Raw genomic sequence first — 20,473 nt, 5'->3', positions numbered from 1 at the left:
ACAGCAGTGGAATCTCCTGGCAGGTGATGTTAGGGTTTCCATGTTCCGTGACCGTCAAAAGGATCTTGTCCCATTCTCTTCATGGAAGGTGATCTTGTAGCCTGCAACAACATCAATGGTGTGATGGCAGCCCTCAACATCGTTCACGATCCAGATGAGTGGAGACTGTTCATTGATTCATCGAAGACAAATCTTAAAGCTGTTTTACTGCATAATGGCAATGTTTTGCTATCAATTCCAGTTGGTCATGCAGTCCATATGAAGGAAACCTATGACAACACGAAACAACTTTTGAGGTGCATAAACTATGACCAACATCAGTGGCAGCTTTGTGGTGATTTGAAGGTTGTTGCTCTCTTGCTTGGTCTGCAGACTGGATACACAAAGTACTGCTGTTTTCTCTGTGAATGGGATAGTCATGCAAGAGATTCCCACTACATCAAGAAAGATTGGCCACTCCGACAGTCATTGGAGCCTGGGAGGAAAAGTGTTCAGCATCCACCACTTGTTGAATCAAGGAAGATTTTGTTACCACCCTTACACATCAAGCTGGGTCTGATGAAGAACTTTGTCAAGGCCATTGACAAAACACAAGCAGCTTTCAAGTACCTCCGTGGAAAATTTCCAAGGTTAAGTGAAGCTAAGATAAAGGAAGGTGTCTTTGTTGGTCCTCAGATTCGTGAACTTCTTCGAGATGTTTCAGAGTAGCAGCCGTGTTAGTCTGTATCCGCAAAAAGAACAGGAGTACTTGTGGCACCTTAGAGACTAACAAATTTATTGGAGCATAAGCTTTCGTGGGCTACAACCCATCCGAAGAAGTGGGTTGTAGCCCACGAAAGCTTATGCTCTAATAAATTTGTTAGTCTCTAAGGTGCCACAAGTACTCCTGTTCTTTCTTCGAGATGATGCATTTGACCATGCACTGCGTGGCAAGGAAAAGACGGCATGGAAAGCCTTCCAGTTAGTGGCAATAAATTTTCTCGGAAACAACAAGGCAGACAACTACAGGTTGTTGGTGGAAAACCTCCTCAAGGCATACAAAAGCCTTGGTTGCAACATGTCACTAAAGATACATTTTTTGCACTCTCATCTAGATTTTTTTCCACCGAACTGCGGAGCAGTGAGCGACGAGCACGGCGAGCGATTTCACCAGGACATTGCAACAATGGAGAAACGCTATCAGGGCAAATGGAGCCCATCAATGCTTGCAGACTATTGCTGGACAGTGACAAGAGATGCTCCATTTAATGAATACAAGAGACAAGCCAAGAAGCGCCGAGTAGACACTGAATAGGACTAAACTATGTACAGAATAGTTTTTTGCCTTTTGTTTCATAATACATTTTATTTATATAACCCTTTTGCTGATTTTTAAAGTGTTACATAAACAGGACAGGTGAAATATTATCATGTAAAGCAACCATAAACACATGAAAAGACCTAGGTTTACAATTTATGATTAAAACTCTACTATCTACACAATATACATAGACATAAAATGTAAAAACTTAAATATCTTAGAAACAGTAGCCAATCGGTTGTTTTAATTGTCATATTTGAATTCAGCACATCAAAATACATAATAAATAGCACATTTTATCTCTGAAGCAGACGACTTCTCAAAAATTGTAGACCAGTGTAATTGGGAGGTTTAAAATATGCTATATAAGATGCCCCCATATCCTCATACTACAATAATGAAATAAGTTTTAAAAAGAGGATAAGGGAAAACAGCAATGAAATATAAATTTACATATAATATATAACTGATGGGAAAATGGAGCAGTTTAGAACAATGAGAACAAATTTGAAATTAGGAAATGCAGACAATTGATAAGGAAAGCTAAAGAGATCAGCTAAGCTATGATAGTGAAATTGTCAATCATGATGCAGAACAGGCAGAAGTATTCAATTAATATTTATGTTATGTATTTGGAAAGAAGCAGGATGATGTATTCATATCTTACAGCAGTGGCACCTGAACCAGAGGGCGGGGCAGAGGGGCCATAGCCCTCACAGTTTTTGAAACTGCTTAAATGTTGATAGAGATAGTTATAGGGTATTGTCCTGATTAGCAAAAAGAAGTACCAAATTTAGTGTAAGGGTGTATTTAGTTGCAAAGCAACATGGTTTAATGGTTATCAACCAATGAGAATCAATAAAAAGTACAAATTCAACACAAGATTAAAATTAATTATTTAAATCAGTTTCCTGAACCATAATAGGGTTCAAAAAGACCATAACAGGATTCAAAAAAGAACTAGATACATTCATGGAGGATAGGTCCATCAATGGCTATTAGCCAGGATGGGCATGAATGGTGTCCCTAGCCTCTGTTTGCCAGAAGCTGGGAATGAACGACAGGGGATGGATCACTTGATGATTACCCATTCTGTTCATTCCCTCTGGGGCACCTGGCACTGGTCACTGTTGGAAGACAGGATACTGGGCTAGATGGACCTTTGGTCTGACCCAGTAGGGCTATTCTTATGTTCTTATGTTCCTGTTTGCTGATTTTATTCATGATTAAAAATTTCATGATTTAAAATGCTCTGCCTTAGATCAATCCACTGTCATATATAACCATTACAGATCAAGAGAAGACCTTGATGGGGCAGATTACACCACATCTACTTATTGTGGGGTTCTGGATTTGCCTCTGAGTCATCTGGTTTTGGTCACTGTCTGAGATAGGAGAGGATACTGAAGTAGATGAGCCATGTATGTTCCGGTGTGGAGAACAGATGAACTATCTAGTTCAGGGGTGGGCAAACTACGGCCTGTGGGCTGATTCCGGCCTGTCCGACATTTTTATCTAGCCCTCGAGCTCCCGCCGAGGAGCGGGGTTGGGAGCTTGCCCCGCTCCGCCTGCCTGCCCGGTGCTCCCCAGCCCCCGACTCACAATTCCCTTGATGAGCACCATCTTCTGGCATGCAGAGCCACACTGTGCAGGTGCGACTTCACCGCACTGTTTCCGGGATTGGAACCCGCCTCTACGTGGCAGTCCCATGCCCCCATGCGGCAGCGTGCCCAATCCCCTCCTGGTCTCCTACGGCCCCACCCTCGAGAGCCTTGAAACTGCCCAGGGGCCGCACCCATCCCACCTAGGGTGCCTCCACCCGTGGCAGTGCCGGGTACGGCCGCCTTGGTGTCACTGCCAGCAGGGCCCCTAGGAGTCCCCGGTACCACCCCTGTAGAGCCCCCCCCATGCCACACCCCAAGAGTTCCCTCTCTCCTCACCTCAGTAACATCACTTATAGAGCCCCCCCATGATACACCCCATAGAGTCCCCCTCCCCCACCAGGCATTCATGGCCTGCCATACAATTTCCATACACAGATGCATCCCTCAGGCCAAAAAGTTTGCCCACCCCGATCTGGTTGCATATGAAAGGATTTTGAAAAGTAAATGCAATACAAATATTTTTAAAAATTCAGAAACAAGAAAATGGAACTAATGCGATTGTTACAACACAACACAAAGTAATATTAGGATTTTATTTTGCATAAATTTCATCCTTACCTTACCTGCAGCCTGTTTTTTTGTTATTTTCTCTCCATCTGTTTTTGCTGATTTGGGCCTCAGTCTTGCAATTTGATCCATGATGGATCCTGCCAGGTTTTAATTGGCATGTAGAATCATGCATACCTACGGTGCTGTTAATAATAAAAATAATAATAATAATAATAAAAAAATAAATTTTGCAAGGGTGTTCAATAAAAATATGTTTAAGAATTACCCTGGCATCTGTAATACTTACAAAAAGCTAACAAAAAATCAACTTGCAAATATGGAATCATATTGCTTATCCTAAACTCTTTAGCAAGCTTGTGTAAAACATGAAATATCAGGGAGCATGGGAACTCTGTGACTCAAGAGCAGCAAGAGTTGACTGAAAACTCTTTGCTCTATGTCACAGGGTGAGCTGGCCCTTTCATGGGGTTGGCACTCTGCCTCTTCAGTGTCAAGTTTAATTCACCTTCCCAGGTGAAGGGAATGTCAGCAGGGGTAATGTGATGGAGTATGTGATTAGAAACCAGACCTGCTGGGAAATATAAGGGCAGCCTGAGTTCAGTCAGAAAGAGTGGCTAGCTGACTGGCTGGCAGGCAGGCAGGCAGCGGGTGATAGGCCTTCTACTTAGGAACCCTAAAGAGTTGAGAGAGATCAAATTTTTTACAGGGACAATCCTGCACCAAGGATTGTGAGCCAGCTACAAAGATTGGGGGAAACATTTGTGTTTTGAACTTTATTAGTAAACTAGACACTTGGAGAGGGGAGGGTTATTGAGAGAGACAACTGCAATGTAAAGTCTGATTAACTGGGGAAGAAGGAGAAACTGAGGGTTAGGGGTCAGTGCAGGAGCCTAAGCCATTCTGGGTAAACCCTGCTATGAGCATTCCACAAAGGAATATCTCTTTCAGCTCCTCCACCTTTCAGCAGGATTAACAATAACTATGCAAATTAAAGAGCTACATTGTGTAGGAATAGCACTTCCTGGGACACAGAAACTCTGCCTGGTATCACTGTCAATTAATAATCTCTCCATTCAGGGTTTCCAAGAAGCACACTACCCCACAGTTTTGCTGAGTAGTATATTTAATATACCAAATGGTAAATTGCTTTTCTCATCCTTACAGTTCCCTGTCTATTCTCTTCCTTGAGGAGAGATACCTCTGTGTCCTTCAAATCCCCCTCCTTTCTGTTAGCTTTCCAGTGCTGGTCACCTCTTTCTGCTCTCCGAGGGAGTAAAAATCCAGCAAAACTCTTAATTTAATAAAAAATAATTATGATACGTAAAAGCTATCCGTACAACTCAGAAAAGAGGAAAATGGAATATGCAGGATGTGCAAGTACAACAGTTTCTCTCTTCCTGTTGTAATCTTTGTCCTTCCCATACATTTCTGTGACTTTTTTGTCATTCCTTGTGGTCCTGTATCTTATTTTGTAAGCTCTTTAGGGCAGGGGTCATGTCTCTTTATTTATTGGTAAAGTACTATGCATGAACATAGTTGTGTAAAAATAACTTTTCTCTTTTCTGCTTTCCAGGTGAGCTTCAATCCCCAGGATAACACCCAGGTTTGTATCACTGGAAATGGCATTTTTAAACTTTTCAGATACACTGAGGGAACCTTGAAACAGACCAACTTTCAGAGGGGAGAGCCTCAAAACTACTTGTCCCATGTCTGGCTCACCGAGGACAGGGTTATGGTCGGCACTGACACAGGCAAACTCTTTCTCTTTGAGTCTGGAGATCTGCGCTGGGAGACAAGTATAGAATGCAAAGAACCTCCCAGTGAAGTGGAAAAGGATGAGCTGGCACATGAATCTGAGAGGTAAATCTTCCTGGTTATTACTGATAGAGTCAATCTCATGGGTAAAGATCCTTCACAGCAGAAACTAGGTGCCTCAGGTGTTATTAGGGAAAGAATGAATGGAGGCTTTTCTATATTGCCCTAATTGTGACTAGATTGGGTTTCTCTGGTTGTTGCTGATTGTAATAACTTTCTTCCTGTTTTAGCCTCATTGAATTTCCTACTGCCAGTTCCCCTGATCTCTCCAGTGAGATGCTCTGTGAAGCTGTTGGCCAACAGCAGGCTTCCTTGCCTCAAATCTCTGCCATTGCTGCTTATTCCAAAGGTTTTGCATGCTCAGCTGGGCCAGGAGTTGTTCTACTGTTTGAGAAGACTGAAGAGAAGGAAGGTTACAGGGAGAACCGAGAAATCCGGGTAGGTGAGAGACTGTGAATGGGGCAGAAGGGGCTTCTCCAAGCAGCTAAGAGGCTGCAGTTCTCAGACTTTAGCTGTTTCAGTTTAAGAGCCCTTTTGTTTTACATCTGCTCCAGGTAATAATAGTACTCAATACTTCTATAGTGATCTTCATCTTTCAATCGCTCTACAGACATTAATCCTCACCGTTCCATAAGAGGTTGGTCAGCATTTATAGAAGGGGAAGTGACTTGTCCAAGATCACACAGAGAATTAATGACAAAGTCATTCTCCTTCAAGGTAGCCTCTGCATAGTCCTGCTTTTGGGACTGGCCTCCATGGCATCACCGAGTTTCAGGAACCTTCTAAGAAACCGGTGTGCCCTGGGACTATATAAACATTCAGAGCCAAGGTTATGAGGAGGGCATGCATTCCCAACCACCTCAGTTCCTTTCTTTTCACAGCTAGCTGCAGATCTTTGGTTTTTTCAGAGTTTTTGCTTATTATTTAAAGCTGTATTAGATATAGGTAGTCTTACTAGATCCTGGGCTACTGGGGATTCCAGTTCTTAGGATGATTCTGACTGGTCATGTCCAACTCAGAGCAAAAGACTGGGTATATGTGGTGTTTCCTACCCCACATATCCACTAATTTATGTACCACACAGAAGTCTGTTTACCTGGACCAATTTTCACTGTATCAGGCCTTTATATCTTGGGTCTGAAAGGACAGACATACTCTGCTTTTGGCCTTCCTTATGTAGAAGGCCTTACAAGCTAGATCGTTGGGACAAGGCCGCATTCCGGTGTAGGAAATCAGTATGTCTTCATCAGCTTCCAAGTCCCCTAAAGTTCGGAAATGGAAGCCTTTGATGACAGGATCAGCATCTTCATTCAGCCCCAAGTCAGAGGATCTTCTGAAGCCTGGTTCTAGCTATTCTTGTGCGGGAATGGCTTGCTTCATCCTCAGAGTCTGCTGATCTTGGGGTTCCCTCTGTGCTCAGACTTTGCTGCTGCCTCTGGATAGTGCTGTAACTGTGGCTTCCTTCATACTGAAGTTTGTCTTGGCACCAGAGAAGCCTGTTGTAATCTACATAGGTTCTTATGTTGCATTCATCAGTGTAGTATCTGAATGCCTTCCAGTAGTGCTTTAAGCAACATGACTAACATTTGTCATCTTTTCCCTGGGGTGGAGGAGGGAAGTGTGTGCAGTGGAGTGTTTTGTTTTGGTAGGATTTTTAAAATATATACATGTTGTTATGTATGTGTGTCACAGGCTGGCTGGTCCTTTAAGGGGAGTTGGTCTCAGTTTCACCTGTGAAAGATGTTACCTCCCAACTGATCCTGATTGTCTGGGAATCAGGTGACTCCATTCAATTATCAGACCCAGCTGGGGGAGAGTTGGATGATTCCATAAAGGGGTGGGAGAAATAAGATGGGGAGGAAAGCTGTAGGAGGGAGGTTGTTTCCTGTGACTGGGCCTGAAAGGAAAGGATAGCAGTGGAGAAGTAGTCTCCAATGACAGGCTTGGCAAAAGCTAGCATCCGAGCAAATAGCCTGAAGGTAGACTGGGAATAAGGATCCAGCCTGGGGAGAACCAGATTGGGGGAATGACTTCAGGGAAGAAGCCCTCAGAATAAGTGACTTTGGTAGGATCCATGTCTCCAGGGAGAAAGTCCAGAGAGTTATCACTTTCTGAGTGAGTGGGATGGAAGGGTAGCCCAGGGTGGGGGGTCTTGGTTCTGCCTCGCAAGGATTCCCAGGCCAAAAGGGATCACTGTGATCATGTAATCTGACCTCCTGTATAACACAGGCAATAAAACTTCCCCAAAATAATTCCTAGAGCGGGGTGGGCAAATTTTTGGCCCAAGGGCCACATCGGGGTTGCGCAAGTGTATGGAGGGCTGGGTAGAGAAGGCTGTTCCACCCCAAACAGCCTGGCCCCCGCCCCCTATCCGCCCCCTCACTGCCCCCCTCAGAACCCGCAACCTATCCAATCCCCCCGCTCCTTGTCCCCTGACTGCCCCCTCCCGGGACCCCCGCCCCCTATCCAACCCACCCTGCTCCCTGTCCCCTGACTGCCTCGCTCCCTATCCACACCCCCGCCCCCAACAGCCCCCCCGGGACTCCCACTCCAAGCGCCCTCTGCTCCTCGTCCCCTGACTGCCCCCTCCCGGGACCCCCGCCCCCTATCCAACCCACCCCGCTCCCTGTCCCCTGACTGCCCTCCTGACCCCTATCCACATCCCCGTCCCCTGACAGGCCCCCCGGGACTCCCACTCCCAACCCTCCCTGTTCCCCATCCCCTGACCGCCCCCCCCGAACCTCCGCCTCATACAACTGCCCCCTCCTCCCTGACTGCCCCCAAGGACCCCCCGTTCCCTTACCCAACCCCCCCACTCCCCGCCCCCTTACCAGCAGCAGGAGCTCGCAGCCGCAACACCCGGCAAGAGCCAGCTACGCTCCCCACGCTGCCCAGCTGGAGTGGCAGCCAAAGGGCGGCCCGCATGGTGGCGTGGCTGCGGGGAGGGGGGACAGCGGGGGAGGGGCCGGGGACTAGGCTCCGTGGCCTGGAGCTCAGGGGCCGGGCAGGATGGTCCCGCGGACCGTAGTTTGCCCACGTCTGTCCTAGAACATATCTTTTAGAAAAACATACAGTCTTGATTTAAAAATTAGCAGTGATGGAGAATCCACCACAACCCTCCTTAAATTGTTCCAATGGTTAATTATCCTTACTGTCAAAAATGAACAGCTTATTTCATTACTATCAATTTCCCCTTTCTTCCTTTTGCTATATATTATTTTGTTATTTTTATAGGTACCTTCACTTCTCCTCTAAACCAGATTGTTTTTTTTTAAATCAGCAAAGCCTTTTTCATCTAGTAAGTGGTCTTAAATGATTCCCAGTTATGATTCACATTTTTCTTATTAAATTTTTCCTTCTGGCTGATTTGGCTCATAATTGTTTCCAGCTTTGTGAAATTGGCCCTCTCAAAGCACTAAGTAGATATATTACTGGTCTGGACTTTATTCTGCTTGCACATTATAAATGTGATCAAATCATGACCACTTGTACCAAACCTACCATTAATTCGTAGTTCTGTGATCAGTTCCTCTTTATCTGTTAGGACAAGATCTAATAAAGAATTCCTGTGTGTTGGCGGCAACACTTTTTGAGTCAGGAAATTGTCATCTATAAAGTCTAGAAATTCCAAGGATGTTATAATATGGCAGCATGAGATCTCCAGCATGCATCACTCAAATTTAAGTCCCTCATGATCACACATTTTTTTCCTACATGTTATAGATACATGTGTAAGGAGGCAGTCATCCTGTTCCTTCTTGTGATTTGGTGGTTTGTAGCAGACACCAATCAATACCTCATCTTGTGCTTTCTCTGTTAGGACTTTGATTCATAAACATTCAAAATCATTTTCTTCTGAGTTATCAGTGACTCAGAAACAGGTAATGCCATTCTTGACAAAGTGCCACTCCTCCTCCCCTTTTGCCCTGTTGATCCTTCCTAAATAGGTTACAACCATTGATTTTAACATTTCAATCATGCAAATCATCCCACTAGTTTTCAGTAATACCAACTAGATTGAATTTATACAGTACTTGTAAATCCAGTTTCTCTTGTTTGTTACCCAGGTTCCTAGCATTGGTGCATAGACAATTGTAAAATTGCTTCTCTTCGTGTCCTTTGGTCCCTTGATTCATTCTGTTCTCAACATCTCAATTTTTTGCTAATTGAGCGCTTATATCTTCTCTCATTTTACCTTCCCATTTTGCTTTTAGTTTAACCCCATCCTGATTACTCTAGCCAGCCTGTCCCAGGGAGATTGGTTCCCCTTCTGCTGAGGAGGAGGAGGAGATCTAAACTATACAGCCCTTTCTCCCCATAGGTGTACCAATATTCCACAAAACCAAAATGCTCCACCTTCCATCACTTACCTAGCCAGTGGTTTACTTCCAGAATCTTCTGCCTTCTGTCTTCCTTCACTCATGGAACAGGAAGAATCTCAGAAGATCGCTTGGACATTTTTCTTCAGCACGCTTCTGAGTTCTCTGAAGTCATCTAGTATCTGTGAGATATCTCGCAATGCAGTGTCATTAGTACCAATATGAACCATCACCAGTGGATCCTTGCCTCTCAACTTCAGAAGTCTATCCAATCTTAGAGTGATGGCTTGTGTCTTGGCTCCTGGAAGACAGCACATTGTCCTGTTGTCCATCTGTCCCTTGCAGAATGTTCTTTTGATTCTTCTGAGTACTGTATTGAATTTCCAACAAAAATTGTCTGTCTTCTTTGGATGGGTGGAGAACTCTTTGCAAGCAGGCTTGATTTTCTTACATGTTGGGCTGAGCTGCCATCCACATATGTGTCCCATTGTGATGGGGTTGGGCCTCACCACCTGGCGCCTCCTACTGGTTGTCTCTGGGAATTAGCTCTGTCCAGTGGAGCGCCCCCTCCTGGTGGTGTCCCGTCCGTCGTCTCTCCCTCAGTAGCAGGGTAGTATGGCCCAACGGCCAGAGTCCATATAACTCCCCTCAGTAGCGGGGTAGTGTGGCCCAATGGCCAGAGGCATAGGGGGACCCAGGCCCTCCCTCTCCACCGGGTCCTGACCCAGGGCTCTCCTAATGGCAGGGTTCCCCTTGCCGTTGACTCGGCAGGGATCCAGCCACAGCACGCCGAGCATCAGTGTTGCTCTAACACGGCTTGTCCCTAATGTTCCCCTGGGTCACTTCCTACCCTCAATGTCGCGGTCTCCTCCAGAGACATGGGTTCCGGTCCGTTCCCCTCCGGCGGGTCCTCCGTCTGGGATGCAGGGTGTGGGCCGGCTAGGTTGATGCCTGGAGCGTGGGCTGTCCCTCCTCGGGAGCTGGCTGTGTGCGTCCTTCTCCTCTGGTGGTCAGCCCCAACTGAGCAGCTTTGCAGGCTTTTATACCTAGCCTCCAGTTGGAGCATGCCCAGCAGGGCTTCCTGGGCGGGGCTTCCTCTGCCAGGAAGGAAGGGTTAACCCCTGCTGCGCCAGTGCGGGGCCGCTCTGCCCCGTCACACCCATACATCTCTCTGTTTCCTTGGACCTGCTGGATCTTTAGAGGTATCTTCCAAAGTTTCCATGTTGAGAACCTGGTATTGATTTGAAATTTCTAGCTGAGTGGAATTCCTCCTGCTTCTCTTCTCTCTGGTGGCCACAGCCTTCCCATGCTTATCTGTTTCCAGCTGTGCAGAATGCTGCCGTGACCTCCTGCCTCTGATTGTTAAGGACAGGATAACTCTCAGGTCTCACCCCAAGTTCCTGCTGACATTTTTTTTTTAGAATTATGTATGTACCAATGTATTTATTTCCCAGATTTCTTCCCCAAGCCTAATTTTTCCTTGGGGAAGCTAAACTTCATACACTTGATGTAGTTAAGAGCATTGTCTCTTTACATTGACAGGACAAAATTATGCAGGAACACACCTAGACTGTTTATGGCCTTTGCAGAGAGGATTAAGGGTCAGGCAATATCTACTCAGGGATTATCTAACTGAGTCTCCATCTGTATAAGGACATGCCCTGAGTTAGCCAGGTTAGATCCACCTTAGAGCTCAAGAAGCCTCTGCTGCCTGTTTGAAGAATGTCCCTATTTCTGAAATCTGTAGGGTAGCTACATGCCACTCAGTCCACATATTTACTAGTAATTACTCTTTGATAAAGGCTTTCAGATTGAATTCCCTTTTTTTTTAGGGCTGTTCTATAGTTACTATTTTAGTAGGACTACTTCCCACCTGTCACGCTGTCTTGAGTGGCTCATGACAGTGAGTGCCTACCTTCGGGCAGACTGTCAAGAACAGGACAGATACCTCAAGCTGGTGGTATGTTCTATAATTAGATTTTACCAAGCCAGTAACAAATGTGAACTCCTGGATCACTATAAAAATCTTACCATGGAGTCACAGACAGTCCCCTTAGATTCTCCAGTCTATCTGGCCATCCATACAACTGGACTTAGTGATAAAGGGTCACCTATACCAAAAATCACACAATATGCAGATTGCTTCCAGTCCCAAGAGACCAGTTACTTAGCCTAGATCAATTGGTACCCTATATCTTATGCCAAAGACAGCGCCTGTAGCCAATCCTGTGTTAAACTATCTAAAGGTTTATTCACTAGGAAATAGAAATAAGAGAGTTATTTACAGGTTAAAGCAAGCAAACATATACACACAAACGAGTTACCATCTAAATCCTAAGAGTGACAGAGTTGTAGAGATCTGTCTATTCAAAGTGTCTTTCACAGTGGACCCAGGAGATAACCCTTGGGGATCTCTGGCTTCAATTTGGTGACTCTGGCCCTGTGAGAGTTCAAACAGCAAAGAGATGAACAATCTTCACATCAGCGCTTTTTATTTCCCTCTTCCAGCATTCAAAGTGATGGGAAGATGCCTTCTGCATGTACTTCTCCATGGGTGGATGGGGCAATTAACAAGGTTTTTGTCTTATAATGGTTAAATTTTGATAGTCCTCCTGGATGGGCGGGGGTGATGATTTCCATGCCTGGATTCACAAGTTTAGTGCAAACATTTTCAAAGTTATAAAGCAAAACTTACATATTTTCTTATGGCATGGAATACAGACATTACAAATGAGATTAATGCATGCAGCAACTTACAAGCCTTTTGTAGATTCTAAACACTAAATACATTCTTACAAGACTAATACCTATTTTGAGCAAAACTAACATACAGGTGAACTGGTCTGGTTTCCAACTACGAGTCTGCCAGTTCTTCTTCGAATGCTTGTTCATGTCAGTTCCAATCAGGTGTGCACACGCGCACGGCAGCCAGAAGATTTTTCCCCTAGCAGTATCCGTCAGATCAGTCCGGGTGCCCCCTGGAGTGGCACCATCATGGCGCTCAATATAGGGCCCTACCGATCTGCCAACCCCTCAGTTCCTTCTTACCGCCAGTGATGGTTAGCTGGAACTTCCCCTTGCTCTTGTCATGACAAGCGGATTTGGCAGTCTGTATATAGTTCTTCATTAGTTTTGTAGTTAGTGTTAAGTAGTTAGTAGGTATTTTACTTAGTTCTTAAGTTTCCTTTGGAGGGGTTTCCCCTCCAGTGCTATCCCGGTGCTAGGGCATGCCGCATTCTCCTGGCTTCAAAGCCTGTGAGGTCAGCGGCAAGTATATGCCCAGAAGCAATCCTCACACTTCGTGTTTGAAGTGTTTGTGGGAGAGACATCAAAAGAATCGCTTTAGGATCTGCAGGGGGTTTTGCCCCAGGACACTGAAAGATAGAGATCAGTGCCTGAAGGTCCTACTAATGGAAGCAGCATTCCGGCCCCAGTCTGACCCCGGGTCGGCAGACCTGGCACCGAGTACCATCTCCTCGGTATGCAGTACCCCGGCACCATTGGCACGGGGATCGGTGCCGAGTAAGGACAAGTACTCTCAGCACCATCATGGCTCCACTCAAGGCTCATAGGCTGCAGACAGGCACCGGTCTCAATCGCCGGTGCCGCAGAATAATAGGAGGCTGGAGAGGGGTCGTTTCCCTCCCCCTCCCGGCTAGACCCAAGGAACCGGCCATTGTGAGACCCAAGTCGGGCCACACTACGGCCCCACTGCCAGAGACGGTCGCGTCGACTCCTGCCCATGTGGAAGGGTGGTTGAGTCCGGACCCTTCTCGCTTGCCGAGGCCGAGCCAACAACTACACCTCCTGTCAACCCTGGAGGTATTTGAGGCAGCCAGGGAACTGCTCCAGCTCACGGCACCGTTCTCCCCACCTAGATAGGATAGGTCGTTGGCACCGGTCACTCCTCCGGCACCGTCAAGGGGAAAGGCCACAATGATGTTCCGTCGGTCTCCATTACCAGTGCACCGCTCCCTGGTGCCAGAACAGGGTCAGCAGCCTCGTAGGCCCCCAAGCCCTCGGTGCGGACCCTCGGCACCTTGGAGAACCACTCCTCCGTGGTCCTCCTTTTCAGAGACCTTGGAGTTGGAGTCGGACTCCTATTGATCTCGTAGGAGCAGAAATAGATGGTCCAAGTCGTCACGAGACAGCACCCTTACCCGGCACCACGGCCCGTGCAGTGGCAGCCCCCAGCACAGTGGCCCTTTTGAACTCCCTGGGCCTTTCACCAAGGCTGAGGGCAGAGCCAAGGGTCGCATTCCAGGGTGGCGGCGGTGGCCTTGGCCACTTTCGTACCACCTCCGGCACCATCGGCATTGGCAGGATCGGGGGTAGCTCCATCGCTCCCTGACACTACCATCCCAACCCCTGTGGCACCAGTGTCATCTACGCCAGCCCCAGTGGTATCAGCGCTGACATCCTCAGCACCAACAGCCTCGGTACCAACAGCCCCAACACCATCAGTTCCGGCTTCGACAACTTCAGCATTAGCAGCCTCGGCACTGACATATACAGCTCCGGCATCAAGGGCCACGGCACCATTTGCGTTGGCTCCAGTCCAGGATCCCCAAGTGTCACAGGACCCCTTGGGCGCAGAGGGAAGAGAGCAGCCACTCCTTGTGGGGGCCTCTTCCTCTCCAGGTGAAGCGCTAGTGGACACTTCGGTAGCCCTGGCCCCGGAGGGCAACAGGGTCCTACAGCAATTGCTGAGGAGAGTTGCCCCGGCCTGGGCATTCAGGTGGAGGAGGTAGTGGAGGATGCAGATCCAATGGTGGATATCCTCGCCACCTCCGAACCAGCATGTATTGCTCTACCCCTGATAAAGACCATTGCCGACACCACAAAAACCTTGTGGCAGACCCCGGCTTCGTTGTCCCCTACATCTAAGCGCAATGAAAGACACTATTTTGTGCCATCCAGGAGCTATGAGCACTTGTATACCCATCCTCCACCAGATTCGTTGGTCGTGGACACTGCTAACCAACGCGAGTGCCAATACTACCAAGGCCCCTCCCCAAAGAATTGGGAGGCGAAACAACTCAACCTTTTTGGGAGAAAGGTCTACTCCACTGGTGGCTTGCAGCTCCACATTTCTAACCAGCAGGCCATTGTCAGCAGGTACATGTGGGGCAATGGCGAAGTTCGCAGAGCTGGTGCCGCAGGACTCCCGTGCTGAATTCTCGGACCTGGTGGAGGAGGGCAAGCTCATTTCCCAAGCTTTGCTGCAGGCCGCTCTGGACAGGGCTGATGCACCCACTCGGGTGATGTCTACTGGAATTGCCATGAGAAGGGACTCCTGGCTCCAGATATCAGGTCTGCCATCTGAGGTCCAGCAGACCATTCAGGATCTCCCTTTTGAGGGTGTGACTCTATTTTCCGAAAAAATGGATAAAAGGCTACATAGCCTAAAAGACTCAAGAGCCACCCTCAAATCACTGGACCTCCACACCCCTGCCATGCAGCGTAGGCTTTTTAGGCTGCAACCTCCTTCGTGGTTCTACCAACCGCAGAACTGGCAGGATGGCTCACAGAGGAGAAACAGGAGCGCTAGGAAGAAGCCGCGCCTGTCCTCAGGCCAGGGCTCTGGCCCATCCCAATCTTCATCTGGCCAGAAGCAGGCCTTTTGAAGGTGCGAATGAGGACGGCGCACCAGCACTTGCACTGGATCCAACCTGCCTTACCTTCTCGTCCTGATTATCCCATTTCTACTCTGTGTGGGCCCGTATCACTTCGGACCACTGGGTGCTCCATACAGTAGAGAGGGCATACTCCCTCCAATTCTCGGGCCTCCTGCCCTTCCACCCCCTTTCCCCATCCCTCTTCAGGGACCCTTCTCACAAGTGACTCCTCATACAGGAGGTGCACTCATTCCTCTAGCTGTGGGCTGTGGAAGAGGTTCCTCAGGAGCTGAAGGGCAAGGGCTTCTATTCCCAGTATTTCCTAATATCGAAAGCCAAAGGCGGGCTCAGGCCCATCCTGGACCTGCGAGAGCTCCACAAGTTCATGAAGAAACGGAAGTTCCGCATGGTCTCTTTGGCCTCCATCATCCCTTCCTTGGATCCAGGGGACAGGTATGCTGCCCTCGACTTGAAGGACACGTACTTTCATATAGCAATTACACCATGCCACAGAAAGTACCTCAGGCTTGTGGTGAGCAACGAACACTACCAGTTCACAGTCCTCCAGTTCGGCCTGTCAGTGGTGCCTCGTGTGTTTACCAAGTGCATGGCAGTCATGGCCGCATTCCTACACAGGCGCCAGGTACAGGTGTTCCCATACCTCGACGACTGGTTAATCAAGGGCCGCTCCAGGGCTCAAGTGGAGGCACAAGTCAACTTCATAAGAACAACGTTCGACGAACTGGGCCTTATCCTGAACATGGGGAAATCAACTCTGTCCCCTGTTCAGCAGATAGAGTTCATAGGGGCGGTGCTGGACTTGACACACGCCGGGGCATACTTCCCAGAAGCGAGGTTTCAGGTCCTGGGCAACATCATTCGAAGTCTCAGGCAGTTTCCCACCACCACAGCAAGGAATTGCCTGAAACTTCTAGGACACATGCCCTCTTGTACCTGTGTGGTGCAACATGCCAGGCTCAGACTCCGTCCTCTCCAATCATGGCTAACCTCGGTGTATTGGCCAGCTCAGGACAGTTTGGACAGGATTGTGACTCTGCCTCGCCCAGTCCTCGACTCCCTCCAGTAGTGGCTCGACCCGCAGGTAGTGTGTTCAGGGGTCCCCTTCACCAGTCCTCAGCCATCCCTCTCGTTAATGATGGACGTATCAGCCTTGGGCTAGGGAGCACATCTGGGAGACCTCAGGACACAAGGTCTCTGGTCTCAGGCAGAACTCGCTCTTCATATCAATGTCAGAGAGCTGAGAGTGGTGCGCCTGGCATGTCAGACTTTCCGAGCCCACCTGACAGTGAAATGTGTATCAGTTATAACAGACAACACCACAGCGATGTTCTGTACTGGGGTCGGCGACCTTTCAGAAGTGGTGTGCCGAGTCTTCATTTATTCACTCTAATTTCAGGTTTTCGTGCCAGTAATACATTTTAATGTTTTTAGAAGGTCTCTTTCTATAAGTCTATAATATATAACTAAACTATTTTGTATGTAAAGTAAATAAGGTTTTTAAAATGTTTAAGAAGCTTCATTTAAAATTAAATTAAAATGCAGAGCCCCCCGGACCGGTGGCCAGGACCCGGGCAGTGTGAGTGCTACTGAAAATCAGCTTGTGTGCCGCCTTCAGCACGCGCGCCTTCAGGTTCCCTACCCCTGTTCTATACCAACAAACGGGGGTGCACGCCTTTCTCCCCTGTGCCAGGAAGCCCTCATGCTGTGGGCCTTTTGTGTAGTTCATTCGATACACCTGCAAGCATCGTACCTCCCAGGAGTACAGAACGAGTTGGCGGACCGTCTCAGCAGGTCTTTTCATGGCCACGAGTGGTCCCTATGCCCGGACCTTGCAAACTCCATCTTCCAACAGTGGGGCTTTCCCCAGATGGACCTGTTAGCCATACGGTGCAACAGGAAGTGCCAGCAGTTTTGCTCCTTCCTGAATGATAGCCCGGGCTCCATCGCAGACGTGTTCCTCCCTCCATCTTTTCTACGGGTTCCCGCCCATCCCTCTCGTTCACAAGGTGCTCCTTAAGATACGGAGGGAAGAGGCTTTAGTGATATTGATAGCTCCAGCCTGGCCCCACCAACACAGGTACACATCTCTCCTGGAAATGTCCGTGGAAGCCCCAGTCACCTTGCCGCTCCTCCCAGATTTAATAACTCAGGATCACAGCCGTCTCCAGCACCCAAACCTCAAGTCGTTGCACCTCACGGCATGAAAGCTCCATGGCTGAACCCCATGGAGCTTTCCTGCTCAGACCCGGTTAGACAAGTTCTCCTTGGCAGTAGGAAACCCTCCACAAGGACTATCTACCTTGCCAAGTGGAATAGATTCTCAATCTGGTCGGTGCAGCATCATTCGTCCCCGACGCTCACCTCTATACCACTCATACTGGACTACCTTAGAATCATAGAATATTAGGGTTGGACCTCAGGAGGTCATCTTGTCCAATCCCCTGCTCAAAGCAGGACCAACACCAACTAAATCATCCCAGCCAGGGCTTTGTCAAGCCAGGCCTTAAAAACCCCTATGGATGGAGATTCCACCACCTCCCTAGGGAACCCATTCCAGTGCTTCACCACCCTCCTAGTGAAATAGTGTTTCCTAATATCCAACCTAGACCTCCCCCACTGCAACTTGAGATCATTGCTTCTTGTTCTGTCATCTGCCACCACTGAGAACAGCCTAGCTCCATCCTCTTTGGAACTCCCCTTTAGGTAGTTGAAGGCTGCTATCAAATCCCCCCTCACTCTTCTCTTCTGCAGACTAAATAACCCCAATTCCCTCAATCTCTCCTCGTAAGTCATGTGCCCCAGCCCCCTAATGATTTTCGTTGCCCTCTGCTGGACTTTCTCCAATTTGTCCACATCCTTTCTGTAGTGGGGGGACCAAAACTGGACACAATACTCCAGGTGTGGCCTCACCAGTGCTGAATAGAGGGGAATAATCACTTCCCTCGATCTGCTGGCAATGCTTCTACTCATACAGCCCAATATGCCATTGGCCTTCTTGGCAACAAAGGCACACTGTTGACTCATAACCAGCTTCTCGTCCACTGTAATCCCCAGGTCCTTCTTTGCAGAACTGCTGTTTAGCCAGTCAGTCCATGGGATTTTTCCTTCCTAAGTGCAGGACTCTTCACTTGTCCTCGTTGAACCTCATCAGATTTCTTTTGGCCCAATCCTCCAATTTGTCTAGGTCACTATGGACCCTATCCCTACCCTCTAGCGTATCTATCTCTCCCCCCATCTTAGTGTCATCTGCGAACTTGCTGAGGGTGCAATCCATCCCATCATCCAGATCATTAATAAAGATGTTGAACAAAACTGGCCCCAGCACCGACCCCTGGGGCACTCTGGCTGATATCAGCTGCCAACTAGACATTGAGCCGTTGATCACTACCCGTTGAGCCTGACAATCTAGCCAGCTTTCTATCCACCTTATAGTCCATTCATCCAATCCATACTTCTTTAACGCGCTGGCAAGAATACTGTGGGAGACTGTATCAAAAGCTTTGCTAAAGTCAAGATATATCACATCCACCGCTTTCCCCCATCCACAGAGTCAGTTATCTCTTCATAGAAGGCAATCAGATTGGTCAGGCATGACTTGTCCTTGGTGAATCCATGTTGACTGTTCCTGATCACCTTCCTCTCCTCAAAGTGCTTTAGGGCTAGGGTTCCTTGAGGACCTGCTCCATGATTCCTTGAGGACCTGCTCCATGATTTTGCCGGGGACTGAAGTGAGGCTGTAGTTTCCCGGGTTCTCTTTCTTCCTTTTTTAAAATATGGGCACTATATTTGCCTTTTTCCAATCATCCGGGCCCCTGATGGCCACGAATTTTCAAAGATAATAGCCAATGGCTCTGCAATCACATCAGCCAACTCCCTCAGCACCCTTGGATGCATTAGATCTGGACCCATGGACTTGTGCATGTCCAGCTTTTCTAAAATAGTCCTTAACCTATTCTTTCACCACCGAGGGCTGCTCACCTCCTCCCCATACTGTGTTGCCCGGTGCAGCAGTCTGGGAGCTGACCTTGTCTGTGAAGACAGATGCAAAAAAAGCATTGAGTACTTCAGCGTTTTCCACATCATCTGGCACTAGGTTGCCTCCCCCATTCAGTAAGGGTCCCACACTTTCCCTGACCACTTTCTTATTGCTAACATACCTGTAGAAACCTTTCTTGTTACCATTCACATCCCTTGCTAGCTGCAACTCCAATTGTACGTTGGCCTTCCTGATTACACCCCTGCATGCTCTAGCAATATTTTTATACTCCTCCCTAGTCATCTGTCCAAATTTCCACTTCTTGTAAGCTTCCTTTTTGAGTTTAAGCTCACCAAAGATTTCACTATTAAGCCAAGCTGGTCGCCTGCCATATTTGCTATTCTTTCTGCAGATTGGGATGGTTTGTTCCTGCACCCTCAATAAGGCTTCTTTAAAATACAGCCAGCTCTCCTGGATTACTTTCCCCCTCATATTAGCCTCCCAGGGGATCCTGCCCATCAGTTCCCTAAGGGAGTCTAAGTCTGCTTTTCTGAAGTCCAGGGTCCGTATTTTGCTACTCTCCTTTCTTCCTTTTGTCAGGATCCTGAACTCAATCATCTCATGGTCACTGCTGCCTAGATTGCCACCCACTTCTACTTTCCCTATCAGTTCTTCTCTGTTTGTAAGCAGCAGGTCAAGATGAGCACAGCCCCTAGTTGGTTCCTCCAGCACTTGTACCAGGAAGTTGTCCCCAACACTCTCCAAAAACTTCATGGATTGTCTGTGCATTGCTGTATTGCTCTCCCAGCAGATATCAGGGTGATTGAAGTCCTCCATTAGAACCAGGGCCTGTGATCTGGAAACTTCAGTTAGTTGTCCGAAGAAAGCCTTGTCTACCTCATCCTTCCAGTGGTCTATAGTACACGCCCACCACGACATCACCCTTGTTGCTCTCACCGCTAAACTTAAGCCAAAGACTCTCAACAGGCTGTTCTCCAGTTTCATACTGGAACTCTGAGCAATCATATCTCTCTCTTACATACAATGCAACTTCTCCACCTTTCCTCCTGTACCTGTTCTTCTTTGAAGGGCCAAAATCCATGTGCTGTTTATGTAACAACCTGATATAGACTATGTCAGCTCTTTTTACAGGCCCAAAGTCCAGAGTTTGGTCAAGAGGCCAGAGGCCTAGTAAACAGTGAACAATATTAGGTAAGAAAAGCAGCGCAAACAAAAGACAACTTTGCTTT

General features: G+C 47.8%; 1 protein-coding gene across 1 annotated transcript in view; it reads left to right on the top strand.

The window, feature by feature from the left end:
* CFAP57 (cilia and flagella associated protein 57) overlaps nt 1-20,473 on the top strand; it is a 136,337-nt gene that overhangs the window by 19,645 nt on the left and 96,219 nt on the right. Inside the window, exons 4-5 of the mRNA XM_024209557.1 lie at nt 5,048-5,334; nt 5,520-5,727. Coding sequence (XP_024065325.1) covers nt 5,048-5,334; nt 5,520-5,727 — 495 coding nt within the window. The remainder of the gene's footprint in view (nt 1-5,047; nt 5,335-5,519; nt 5,728-20,473) is intronic.

Source organism: Terrapene carolina, unplaced genomic scaffold, assembly GCF_002925995.2.
Source record: "Terrapene carolina triunguis isolate 2854851 unplaced genomic scaffold, T_m_triunguis-2.0 Scaffold110, whole genome shotgun sequence".
NCBI classification, from domain to species: Eukaryota; Metazoa; Chordata; order Testudines; family Emydidae; genus Terrapene; species Terrapene triunguis.
The sequence above is the reverse complement of the archived record's forward strand: the minus strand, read 5'-3'. Positions and strand labels throughout refer to the sequence as shown.